The 13,587-nt window shown below is 41.0% G+C and overlaps 2 protein-coding genes across 3 annotated transcripts in view; both read right to left on the minus strand.

Moving 5' to 3' along the window:
- The window catches only part of mtbp (MDM2 binding protein), a gene marked incomplete at its 3' end in the record, with an annotated part of 27,161 nt that extends 25,930 nt beyond the window's left edge, over nt 1-1,231 (minus strand). The window contains 3 exon segments of the mRNA XM_035672360.1: nt 439-512; nt 634-717; nt 1,083-1,231. Of these exon segments, the coding sequence (XP_035528253.1) occupies nt 439-512; nt 634-717; nt 1,083-1,149 (225 nt within the window).
- A 985-nt stretch (nt 1,232-2,216) lies between these two features.
- Nucleotides 2,217-13,426, minus strand: LOC118335875 (zinc finger protein ZFAT-like). 2 transcript variants are annotated; one of them, XM_035672358.1, is made up of 23 exons: nt 13,248-13,426; nt 12,222-12,380; nt 11,775-11,942; nt 10,996-11,124; nt 10,696-10,809; nt 10,439-10,558; nt 10,247-10,323; nt 9,744-9,829; nt 9,497-9,574; nt 8,993-9,141; nt 8,517-8,608; nt 8,081-8,229; nt 7,131-7,978; nt 6,791-7,023; nt 6,619-6,700; nt 6,197-6,316; nt 5,021-5,194; nt 4,732-4,820; nt 4,199-4,337; nt 3,857-3,963; nt 2,955-3,042; nt 2,729-2,826; nt 2,217-2,650 (listed from the first exon to the last, which is right to left on the minus strand). In XM_035672358.1, exons 1-23 carry the CDS (start codon nt 13,264-13,266, stop codon nt 2,450-2,452), a joined length of 3,519 nt encoding a protein of 1,172 aa, XP_035528251.1. In that variant the 5' UTR covers nt 13,267-13,426; the 3' UTR covers nt 2,217-2,449. The 2 variants fall into 2 exon arrangements, with proteins under 2 accessions (XP_035528251.1, XP_035528252.1); XM_035672359.1 differs by having other exon boundaries at nt 2,450-2,650; nt 12,222-12,377.
- Between the last annotated feature and the right edge of the window lie 161 nt (nt 13,427-13,587).

Genomic DNA, 13,587 nt, shown 5'->3' on the forward strand with positions numbered 1-13,587 from the left:
CATCTGCATCTGTGCACATGCCAGCACGACACCACGACAGCAGCAACAAAAGCAATGGTAACAGAATGTATGTATACAGCATTTTATCTCTTTCTATAAACTTGATAGGGCGAGTAAAAGGCCAGCACTTCTCCACATTCACCTCCTGTTCTACCTTTCCAGAATCCACTTTAGGATTGTATCCTACCAAAAAGGTTGTGTTGCAGGGGCACAACTGATACGCATTTTTTTTTTTTCTCCAAAAAATAGCACATTATAACCTAGCAGGATACCTACCTACCGCATTATAAAAGTCTTGCCGTTAGAAGATTCACAAGGTTTGTGTATAATACTCAACGTTTCATGACATGAGCTCTCCAAATGATTAGGTACAGGGCATATAACAGAACATAAACCATATCTATGGCTACACTGTCTTGACTCTTCCAAATGCCTCACCTGCGTTAATCCTTGGCACGCCTGAAGAGCAAAGCACCACCTCTGGACTGATGGGCTGCCACTGAGAGAGCAAGCTGGGAAAACATGCAGAGGGAAAGAGGTGAGGAAAATAGTGAAATAGTGAAATAATGACTGCTTGTATTTTATTGGGGTGAATAAAACGCCCAGAGTGGCTCAGCTGTAAACTGTACGTACCTGGAAACACAGAGACCCCTCTCACTGATTCCTGAGTTGAGATGTCCACAAGTCTGTCATGTATCTGCTTCACTGGCTCCAAACCTGTGACCAATAAGAGCAGCTGTCATATAAATAGCACCTCCTGTGTAAGCATGGATTAGCTCATCATCAGTTTAGATAGTGAAATATCAGGGAAAAGCACAGTATACTGCTTTAAACAAATCCCACACTGGGTTTTAATCTTACTGTAACTTCGGTAAATCGTTTACGAGCCAACTATATGACTTTAAACAAACTTATCTGAACAAAGGTTAACAATGTAACTAAATGTTGCTGCTACATAAGACACAGCGTACAGATAAGGAGATATAAAGCGTCAACCTAACCTATGTGTGAATGGGAATTAGCTTTAACGTTAACTAATCTTAGCAGCGCGGACGTTTGCAGAATAAGTAGCCAAAACTTACTTTTATAATCCTCCGACAGGTTGTCATCAGTTTGGCAAAAGGATATAACCAACACGTACCGGTCCATGTCGTGTAAACATCAATAAATTCCCGGTTATTGTTTGTTTGGAGTTAATCTTTCGCGCACTGTCAAATTTCCCACCGGTTCATCTTCTTCTGTATTCTGTATAATGTGTCGGCTGCAGACCTCAAAGCCCGCCACCGCCACCGCCACCTACTGGGCTGAGACTGAAGTACCACATAGATCTGATACTGCTGCTCAAAAATCAGTCTGCCTTTGATTGCAATTGCACGGTGATACAAACAACAAAATCGATGCCTTTATCTCATTTTATTGACTCTACGTCAGGATGTGTCTTTATTTCTCTCCCATACAATACACAATGCACGAATATATACTGTAATCAACACAATATCTCAAGTGGTGGACTTGGTCATTTAAGCGTGCAATAATAGTTTAACTTTGTCATGTTTTATCTACCATAGCGGAATGCAAGAGGGCACTTTTGCATCTTTATATATTGCAGGATGTTTGTTACCATTCTACCCTGAGAAGACTTCTTATTTATTGTTATTGTGGCAGTTGACCTCTTTTCCAGACTTTTGCAGTGTCTATAAAGTGTATGTTCATATTGAACAGTACGTTGTGATGTCTGTTTCCATCTACAAACAAACCACCATATTGAGAACTCTGCAAGGTTGCCCCTGAAGAGCCATGTCTTTTCCTCTTTAATTTTGTTAAAAATGTTCAGCACTTGGGGCACCCAGTTAGCTCAGTCGGTAGAGCTGGCGACCCATACACTGAGTTGCTGCAGCGACCCAAGGTTCGAATCTGACCCCTTGCTGCGTGTCATCCCCTCTCTCTGTCTCTCTTTCGCTGTCCCTATCAATAAAGGCAATAAAAGGCCCAAAAAATAACTTCAGCACTTTCTACTAAAGAACTACATTACTTGCAGAACAATCTTCTGAGACAATTTGGTGTTACTTTATCACATTATATTGTCACATATGTCAAAAGTAGTCATAATGTATTATTTGAAAACTGTATGAAACTTTGGATAATAACAAAGTTGGAGTTTCATGACAAAACATACTGAGCAAGAACTGAACTCAAATCAATAACTTCGAGATTCATTTTTTAGAAAATTCCAGCACTCCATTGCATCAAGCAGTGCAGGACAGGGGTTTTATTTAAATATACTTTTTAAGTACAAAAATCACATAATCACACAACCAAATATTGCACTTTTTGTTCTCATAATTACTACATGACTGAAAAAATAAACGTGATTAAGGAAATCCTTCATGATGAAAGAGAAACTCACGAATTCCTGTTTTTTGTCCTCTGTTGAAATGATAACTGATTACTAGTTGATTTCTACAGTGTGTTCGTGGACGTAGACGATATAGTGGTGCGTGTTTTCTCCCTGAGTGAGGACTGTCAGAGCTTCCAGGCCGTGTGCGTCCTCCACCACCATCACCTGGTCACCAGTTAGACCCCCCTCTGCGTCCACCACCATCAGCTGGTTGCTGCAGTGACCGACCTCCTGCTCATCAGCCACCTGCAGCTTCAGCCACAAATTCAACGTCAATATTTTGTTGCAACCACTCATGATTTCCTGAGTAAGTGATGGGATGTTGTTTACCTGTTGTACGACGGTTACCGTGCCTGGAGCCATTGCGACCATGGAAGTGACAGCATCATGAGTCTCTGAATTGAATTCAGTGATCTGCTGGATATTAACTGAACACAAAAGACATACCTTTATTGTAATGTGTTTCGTAGTACACATGCTAAAGCATACCAATAGCAAACATAAATTGGAATGGCCATGAGCAGCAATTCCCCCAATTATCTGTCGCTGTTGTTACCGTTGTCCTGCAGGGCTGTTACAGGTGCTTCTGTCAGCTGCTCCACATCCTCCACAGGAACATATTGGGCCTCTACTGCCTCCCCTACCTGGAGATTTATACATAAGGCAGATATTTTATTGTCCTAAAAATACTGGCTTTGAAATAAAATGATTGATACTTTTAATTGATATTTTTTTGCAGTTTTTAAGTTCCTAAATCAGAAATATATGTTTTAATGAAAAGAGACTGGGACAGAAACATGACAAATAATAGTTTACAGCCATGCTCTGTGTGCTTTGAGCTTAATTCTAATGTTGCACGCTGACATGCTCACTATGAGAATGCACATTCACACACTAAAGGCGCAGCATCAGCAGCAATTTGGGGTTCAGTGTTTTGCTCAAGGAGACTTGGACATGCAGCAGGAGGAGCCAGGGATTGAACCCCCAAACTTCTGATAAGTGGACACTCTACCTCCTGAGCCACAGCCACCCTTGAGCATGCCATCATTTGCTAATTAGCACTAAACAGAAAGTACAGCTGAGGCTGATGGGAATGTCCTTAGTTTTAGTCATAAATAACGCAACAAAATGAAATTGCAGGGTGTCACTGAAGTGATACAATTCCTCCTCTCTGGACCATGAATATCTTTACCAAATTTTGTGCCAATCCATCTACTAAATGAAATATTTCATGGAATAAGTGAAAACTTTGACGCGATGGTGGTGCTACAGGGGAAAGTCAGGGGATCACCAAAGCCATCTTAATGGGGACTTAATGGGACAAAGAAATATCTCCACAAAATTTTATGGCAATCCATTCAGTACTCCGACAGACCGACAGCCACATTGTTAGCATGGCTAAAAATAACCCCTAATGTTTCTCACTGTATCTAGTCTGTGTATGTGTATACTGTTTACCTCCCAGGTGCCTTCCACCACTTTCAGGCTGTGTTTGCTCTTCAGGTGGCGGTTCAGCTCCCACTTGGTCCCATAAACAAACTCACACTCAGGACACTTCATACCACCTAAACACAGACACACACAAAAGCTGTTAGGCTATCCTGTACACACCTTTTGTTCTGTACAAACTCCACATGTCTAATTTTGACAGTAATACAATATAAAATGATTAATGGGAGTAATTTTTTACAAACTGAGCACTGTATGTATCACACAGCTATTACAGAACTGTCAAGTACAGTAACTTAAAAGAACATGAAAGGTCTAGACGTGGCAGTATGAGAGCAGCAGAGAACAGACCTTGCTGTTTCAGAGCATCAGGGTTAGGCAGGCCATGTCCGGCATTCTGATATTTCTGATCTGGGTGTTTCATGTTGTAGTGTCGCTTCAGTGGACCAGCAATGTTACAGGAGTAGTGGCAGTGGGCACAGCGAAATGGCTACAGAGATAAACAAACACACACGTACAAGTCAATGCAAATGAAATCTTTGTAAAACAAGACTGCATTTGAAACATTGATTAATTTTTCTAGACAATCTGTCAATCATTTCATCACAAAATTGACAACGATAATGGGTGGAGCTGAGGTTGTCTTTATGATTTTGGTCGAGAAAGTGGTAATACAGAAGCAAATGGGAGTGATAGTTGTCTAGATGTTAATATCCGGAACAATGCACACAGTAAGCCACCCATCATGCATAGACAACATGGAAAAATAAAATACTACTGAGTAAAATAATTAGAATTAGAATAGAATTAGAATAACTTTTAATATTCCCAAACATTTATTAGGCAATTTCTTCCTCAAACGGAGGCTTTGGGTGTATTCTGACCTTAAACTCAGCGTGTTGCTCCATGTGTCTGAGCAAGGAAGGTTTAGACACCGAGGTAAAGTCGCACTCCGAACATTGAAAACGTTTTCCTGAACAAACACAAAATAACAGGTCTTTATCATGGCATTGCAAATTTCTCTCAGCACTCTTGTGACATACAGTACGTAATACGATACAATGTCATAATATGGAGAGCAATAAATATACAAATAATGTAAATAACCAGCAAATTAGTCACAACACAGGCATTAAAAGAAACATAATCAGTGACAGAGCAGAGTGTACGAACCTTCATTGGTGTGGCTCAGTCTGTGGCTTTTCAGCGTAACCTTAGATTTGAACTTTTTACCACACAGATCGCAGAGGTGACGTCTCTCTGTGTTGTGTCGGTTCATATGAGTCTTCAGGTTACTCCTGCTGCGGCCAGCATAGTCACACACACTGCAGACGTATGGCTTCAAACCTGCACACATGGACACGCAAACACATGCAAACACACACTTAAAAAGATCACCAGCAACAGCTGAAAAAAGTTAGAGTAAGAGATATAAAAGTGCGAAGAAATAAGATGGTATTTGGTGAGAAGTTGCTCATTTGTCACCTCAGTATCATGCACTCTGTTGAATGCAGGTACTTGAGGTAGCATTGCCCAAAATAAGAAAACAAACCTATTGATAATTAAACATTTAGTTTAGAATTTATCTTAAATATAATCAAATTATAACAAAAATGCAGTAAAATAACTATAATTAAGAAGGTTTTTAGTCCACTACGTTGTGAGTGATATGTACCTACATGGGCTTTTTAGTTGTATGGGTGCAGCCAGCCGTGTTGGACTGAAAATATTAAGTGACAAGGTGGACAAGTGGTAGAAAGCACAAAGTGAACAGCCAGATAAATCAAAGTCCAATGCAATGCAATGGATTGCAGGGTGTTTTGGTAAACTGGCTGCATTCACGGAGACCTTCATCAACACCTTTGCTAGATTCATGTCTGCCAGCTACCTCAGCCTCAGGACAGATGTAACTTCAAGATAAACAGCTTATCAAGGTAAGCACATGCTAATGCAGGGACTGAGGAAGGGGAGTAGAACTAGCAATCTATTTCCTTAAAAAAAACCATCTGCCAATCTTCATTGCCAGATTTCTTTTTTTTTTTTTCATCTTTGAGACGATGCCAGCAGCACAAACATTGATGATTTTGTTTGTTTGAGTTCTCATCATTTGTCAAGTAACTTGACCAACTGGCCATTTTCCTTCCACAACATCTACAGTGTGTTTTCAGTCTAATCCATCTGCCTGGAGGGCAGCCAGGAGGAGGAGAGACAGATGGAAGCTCAGATCACACAGTAACCAAGCAGTAAAACACTGTGAATGGACACTGACGGGCCCAGATGTGTTTCCACACACTCCAGTGTTGTGCGTACGTGTTTGTCTGTGTTAAAGATATATCAGGAATTTCACACCTTGGTGGGCCCAGATGTGCCGCTGAAAGTCACTGCTGTTCTTAAGGAAGTAGGAGTCGCAGTAGGGGCACTTCTCTGCACGCTGCACCATCAGTCCTTTACCATGCTGAGGTAGTGCGTCTGTCCAGCACATACATGCAAATACAGACAAATGAGATCGCAACCTCAAAAATTAACATGAAGAAAACCACAAAAAAACCAAAAACAAAGGAATCTGAAAGTTGCCTAGACATAATATAATATACAACATTGCCTTCTACAGTACATCATCACGTCATACTGTAAAATTAGCTACTACTGAGCAAAGGTTTCAGCCCAGAGTGAGATGACCACACTGATTTAAAGGACCAGTTTGTATTTGTTTTTAGAGAGCAAACATGAACAGGTTGTGTGTGTGTGTTTTGTCTGTGTGTGTTCTTTACCAGGGTGGGATGTTTTGATGTGGTGTTTCAGTCTGTGCTCTGGATAGCGGTGCTCGCAGACAGGACAAGACACACTCTTCCCCTGCAAACAACAACAAGACACAGACATAAAGACATCTGACAGACAGTGTTTTGAAGGAGTTATTGTTCCTGTAGACTGACGGCTGGTTACCTGTTCTTGATGCGTCCTCAAATGGGCTTGAAGCTTGTATTTGTCTGGTGTTGTGTATTTACAGTCAGTATCCGAACAAGACAGCAGCAAGCCGCTGTGCTTGTGGATCTGGTGCCGCTTTAAAGAGCTTTTGGTGATGGACGAGTAGCTACACTTTGAACAGTAATGCGAGTGCTCCTTGGTGTGTGTGCGTACGTGGACGTTATAGTGGACTTTGTACCAGAACAGTTTACCTGCGCAGCAGAAAAAAAAATGATTTAACACTTAAGCCAGATAGAGGAAAGGCTAAGTAATAAATAATAATATGTAATATAAAGTCAGGGGGGTTTCATCATCTTACCACAGTATTGACATTCCAGGTCTCCATAAATTTTCCTGAGCCGTTGGAAAGACTCCATATTAAATCGAGTCTTAGGAAGAGTTGACAACACCTGCTGGAATGCACTCTGAAGTGGACTCATGCACCATGAGTCCAGTGTGTTGTCCTGTGACTTCTCCCGAGTTGTAACTTCATCCCGTCTGTCAGTGGGAGTTGTGGTCTCCACAGAAATTGCTTGGTGGAGCTCTGCTTGGGAACCTTGCTTTGCACCTCCATTTTCTAATTCTCCTTCTTTCCCTGCCTCTCCTTCTATCACTTGCACTTTTTCACCCTGTGATGTAGCTCGTTCTCCCTCCTTCTCTTGCTCCCTATTTTCATTCGTTGCTACTTCCAGCTGCTCCCCTTCCCCTCCTACACCATTTCTTCCACCCTCCTCTCTCGTCCTCTCATCTTCACCCTCCTGCTCTATCCTGCGCGCTTCCTTCATCCTTTCCTCCATATCTTCCCCCTCCTCATCCCCCCACATGCCTCCTCCAGGCTGCACCAGATAGTAGCTGTTGTTGATACTGTCTGTGAAGCCCTGCTCCTGGTCCAGCTCAGCGTGAGACTCTTTCAGGTGACTCCTCAGTCTCTGAGAGCTGACAAACTTCCTGTCACACACGCAGCACACGTACAGGAAGAGGTGCTTCCTGATGTGAGCAGCGAGGGCAGCCATCTTGGTTGTAGCATGGTCACAGAGGAGGCAGGCGAAGGGGCGCTGGGGTCCGTGGACTAACAGGTGGCGCTCCCGCTCGAGGTGGTTTTTAAAGCGTCGGTTGCAGGTGGGACAGTGGTAGAGGAGCTGCCTGAGGCCCTGACGAGTCTTTAACCTGGGCGAGATGAACAGATCGGAAGAGCAGGTGTGTCGGATGGTTGTTAGAGTTAAACAGGTAAATAGTAAAGTAAAATAATGTAGAAAATGTGGTTCAAACCTGAGTTGTTGGTAAGTCTGGTGGACAGCAGGGTCTTTAAGGTTGTGTTGTTTCTCCATGTGTTTCAGTAAGTTCTTCACATCTGAGTATTTTTTCTCACAGAAGCTGCAGTGCTGCTTCACCTTTAAATGGACTCGCTCTATGTGGACCTACATGACCAGAAACACAGAATTACACAGTTACTGTTAAATTGATCCAATCTATCTGGATGTGGAAACCAGAATCCAAACTCCCTCTCAATGGACCATATACAGCTACAACCCAAACACAGAATCACCTGCATTAAATTCATCCATTGACCGTCACAATGAGAGTTATCTGAAAAGTCTGTGGACTGCTGTATTGCTTTATGAAGATCAGTCATAATGTAAATTTTAAAAAACAACCTGACACTGATAAAAGCAGTTCAATAACAGTAATAAATAAATAAGAACACCTTGAGGTGTCCTGGGCTGAGGCAGTTGAAGGGACAGTGCTGACAGCTGAACTTCTCTCCTGTGTGCTTCCTCAGGTGAACGTTTAGGTTGGCTTTGAAAGGAAAGTCAAGGAGGTAAGTAGGTTAGTAAGATCATAATAGTCATTAACAGTAATTGCAAAAGGTACTTAATAGTATATTTAAAGTAGCAGTTAAGACGAAAGATCTCTTCAGCCCCCTACCACCCATGAACCTAAAGCAACATATTGAAAAGTTTTACAAACAAAAACTTCCATCAAACTACCATCAGAATAATTTGAAACATTACACAATTACATAATAAAATCCTACAAATAGGAGTATGTGGTAGTCCTCCTTCTCCCCATGTGTCCTGTCAGCACCTTAAACCTTAAATCCTACAAATTGTAACTATAACAATTTGATTCAGTCTCACTTTTAATTTTTTTTTTAATGTGTGACGCTGAGCCAGGGTTTACCTTTGATCGATGATGCGTAGTCACAGTGTGGACACTGGAACGGTTTCTCCTGGGTGTGTGTCCTTAGGTGGGCAACTAGCGAGTGTCTGAATTTAAAGATCTTATTACAGAACTCACAGGCAAAGATCTTCAACTGGCTCTGAAGTAAACTGGGAGACAGACAAAGACAATATTACATTTACCAGTGGAAAGATATCATTGCAGCTGCTATTGTGGCAGTGGTGACTGTTGTTAAAGTTGCTAATAAAATATGAACTATGAACTTCGACTGGCTCTAGGGTGCTCACGTAACAACATTACCAATAAGCAAATAAACAAAATCATTTCTGAATCCTCAAAAAACAAAGCCAAACATCTCTTTTAGAACCAGTTTAGAACCAGATTTATTTTCAGAAGCGTGCATCTTGTATTTTTCACAAGAGCATTCAGCTACCTCCAAAGCTATGACTGCTATAAAATAAAATCAATGCTAATACAGTTAATAAAACAATATTCATACAGTACTTGGTAGCATCTTGCTTTATAGAATATTCCTGGAAGCCTCTGTTGGCTGCTGCCGTTGTTGTGGAGGTCAGGTCAGAACTAGGAGTAGAAAGCAAAGAGAGCAGACTGCTGAAAGCACAAACTAGCAGGTCCTTTACAACATTTTTTATGCATGCATTGTCAGATTTTCTATATCAAGCTTACTGACAATTTGTTAATATGAGCATCAATTGTTTTAATTTCTAAGAATCATAGGAGATTATATTACCTTGGCTCTTGATCTGTTTTAGGGTTACCATCGCAGGCTTTGGCGTCACTTGCAAGGTCTTTTGACTGACTCTGGAAGACTGCAGACTGCAAAAGAAATTTGGTTAAAATGCCAAAATCTTATAACAATGTATATTTAAAAAATAAAATGTTTTTATCTTGGTTTTCAGTAGATGAGTAAATAATACAGTGTTCTGTGGGACCATGACACAGCAGGCTGTTGACAGTTCTAATAGAGATTAACCCTAACCCTTTGGTAGAAAGTTTTTATATAAACCACTCACAAAAAGGTCTGATGTTGCTGATAAATGTAATTTTACACTTTTGTAAGCACCACAAATAAAATTCTATTATATTATATTGGCTCGAAGGAATAAATCTCAAAAATATGGCAAAAGCTGTCTGCTTGACTGGATGCTAGTAGAGGAAAGTGGTCAAATATATCTATATATATAAAATGTTGGTGAATCTTCCTTAATTGTTCCTATTTATTCTTCTGCTTACCTGAGGTTGAGTTTGGATGGCTGCAGACTCTGCTTTTTCGGCTGAATTGTCCTCTACTGGAACAATTTTAGAAACACCTGTTGAATTAAAGGTAACACAGCTTACTTATAAATATGTTTTCTACAGCAAGCAAGTCAGTTGTTAGCCAAAATGTAAAAACTAGCACAAAAACAAGCTCTCTTTAAGACTAACCTGGAAGTGTTTTATCTTCTGTCAGAACAACACTGATGACAGACTTTTTGTTTCCTGTTGCTAGGCCTTCTTTGGAGATGCGGCTTCGGTTGGTTCTCTGGGTTCTTGAGCTGCCAACGTCTACGAGCAGAGAACAAGAAAAGGTTATAAAACTAAACTTAAAGCCTACTTCAAAAAATCCAGGAATGTTCTGATGCTGGAGAGTAACACTGATGACAATTCATTTGAAGAAACCATGTCCTGATGTTTAAACTTACCCTTTTCTCTCCCAAACCCTGGTCTTGCTGAGTTTTGCTGCTTCTGATTTGGATCTGTTCCCTCAGAATCCAAACTCCCAGAACCGTCAACTCCTGCTCCATCACCGATGCTCCCTGTAAATGATCATCTCTATTAATCAGAATCACCTGATTAAATATACACCTAATAAATAAATTATATTCTATGTGTAGTTAACAGAAAGGGAACTCAAATTATGATTAGGATAATTCCCAACATGCTCCCTCAGGTCACCCCAACTTTGAATTCCTCTTTGGTTTTTTGTTCGTTTCACTCCTCACCATTCTCCTCTTCGTCCTCCTCCTGTTCCTCTTCTCTTAGGCAGATGTGTTTGAGGATCTGTCGTCTGTTTCTGAACGTGCGATGACAGTCTCTACATTCCAGCCCCAACATCTCATCATGGCTTTCTCCTGGAAGAAGGAAACAAAAAAAGAGTCAGACTGCAGAATGAAGGAAACACTATTTGTGAAAAACTAATTTACTTTAAAAAAAAATAACACTCTAAGCTTAAAAGGTTCAGTGTGTAGGATTTAGTGGCATCTAGTGATGCAGTTGCAGATCGTAACTCCCTCGCTTCACCCCTCCGTTCTAAGCGCAAAGGGAAGACTATGGTGGCCGCAAAATGCGAACGCCCCTACCTACAGCAAGTGTTTGGTTGGTACATTCTGTGTTACTGTAAAAATATGGCAGTTCAACATGTTGGACTCCATGGAAGGCAACCCACAGTGTCTGTAGATATAAAAGGCTCATTTTCAGGTAACAAAACCAAACAATGCCTATATTCAAGTAATTATACATTACTGAATACATAGTTATGCATATTATATTCCATTTCTGGCAATCGATTCTCCTAAATGTTACACACTGGACCTTTAAATGTCGACATAGCAAGTCAGGGACTGTTAAGAAAAGTTAGGTTAGCAACCAGGCAAAAGCCAGTTGTCAGAAACTCTGGCAGTAACCTTTTTGAGTAGATAAATCTGAGCATGATATCTCTTTTATGTCATTAATGCAGCAAGGTGATATTTAATACTCATAATTTTTGGTGTTGGTAAGCTACCTTCTATTGTGCTACATTGTGTATCTCCCTCCTCCTTATTCCCTTCTTCTTCTCTTTGAACATTATCCTTTGGAGAATGGGCGGAGCCAGCCTTGCCCTCTGTCAAATCGGTGCGCATCTTCTTCGTAGAGCCTTTCGGACGGCCTCGTTTTCGCTTCACCGGGCTCTCTGTGGGCCAACAAGACAGCAGAACAGATAAGAACACTGAGGGGTTTTTCTATATTTTTATTTAGTGAATAAATCCTGCTAAGAGATCAAAATCAACAATACAAGCGTATCCTACAAACAATTACTTTTCTGTAGCTTTTCCTTGTGTCACAGAACCCAAAATACAATGACAAACAGATTGAATAAAGCATTTCAATCATCTTGTAAACAATGAAATCCCAATGCCAATTCATTCCCAAATGAGTGTTAGTAACGCTGGCAATGACAAGCTAACCTGACCTGCCAGTGTCTCCACAGGCTCTCCTACAAGGGGCTGCAGTGCAATGATGATGTCATCAGGAGGATCCTGCTGGGGGTGCAGCTGGGAGCAATGGGCCAGCAGCTGAGAGCGACTGGGAGAGAAGAGGTTGCACAGCCGACACATAAACACAGAACCTGCTGGAGAAACGGGGAGAAGAACGGTGGCAGGTCAAGAGGCAGAGAGAGGGAAACAAACAGAATCAGGTAAGCTCAATGGAAGTGAAGGACTGTGCTACATGTTGCTGCTTGTATGCTGTTAAATGATAAGGACGATGACATACAGTATGTTTGCTGGGTATTTGATAATAAAAGATTCCCCCAAAACTCTCAAGTTTCAACCAGTAATTTGGTTTCTATTGTTTCACAATCCACCTAGAACAGAAGAGGCCCATTACATTACAGTCATCACAGTTCAGGCTCATTAAAACAGCCTAACAGTATTATTCACCACTGCTCCTATTAGCCAGCAGTCTTGTTCACACCCATTCTCTTGATAGATAACATAGAAAGGCATTTAACAGTAAAGGAGCTTCACACCCACAGCTGGTTGGATATTTTATCAAAACCTTTTGTGGATGTAATTTATATGGATGACTGATTAATAACACAGGATATAATTTCAGTCCATCCACATTTATCTTGGGCTTATGAGACAGCCAATGAAAGTATGAGCTGGCCTTCATTTTGAGTGCCTGTTGGTGCATTTCCTTTTTAAATGAGGCTAATAATCTGTCTTTGTGCACATTATTTGATGCCATTATTCATCACTGAGCCAAGTCAAGCCTACAGACACAACCTACACACTGTACTCGTACCTTTATTGCAAAACAAAAAGTCTGTCTACAGCGTGGATGCTGTTTTTGAAAACTCGCTGAAAGTCAGTGCAGGCACACGTTTTGAACTAACCTAAACACGTTTGTTTGTTTTGATTTGGCCCAAACTCAAACTAACTAAACATGAAGACCCGACAAACATATTCGAGTTGAAGCTAGCTAAAATTCGTACCTGCTTTTTGTCCGTCCATGTTATCCACGTAAACAACAAAAGAATACTAATTTATCGATGGGTTTGAGGCGTCATATCACTAAATATAATCCCTGAATTTGGATTTGGAGATTAGTTTTACAGTACATACGCAGAACTTTCTGTCGAATCTGCCACACAAGTCTGTCCAACCAGCGGAAGTGGACAGGAACCAGTGAGGCTCTTGCCGGCAGAGCAGCGCCCCCTGTGGCGGGAGGACTGTACTGCGGCTGAGAAGGGAACTACCAATCATCAGAATCAGAAATACTTTAATAATCCCAGGGGGAAATTACTTCCCTTACAACTCCAAATCTACATACAA

The sequence above is a fragment of the Morone saxatilis genome, unplaced genomic scaffold, assembly GCF_004916995.1.
Source record: "Morone saxatilis isolate NCDOM2014 unplaced genomic scaffold, NCSU_SB_2.0 Contig24, whole genome shotgun sequence".
Taxonomy (NCBI): Eukaryota; Metazoa; Chordata; class Actinopteri; family Moronidae; genus Morone; species Morone saxatilis.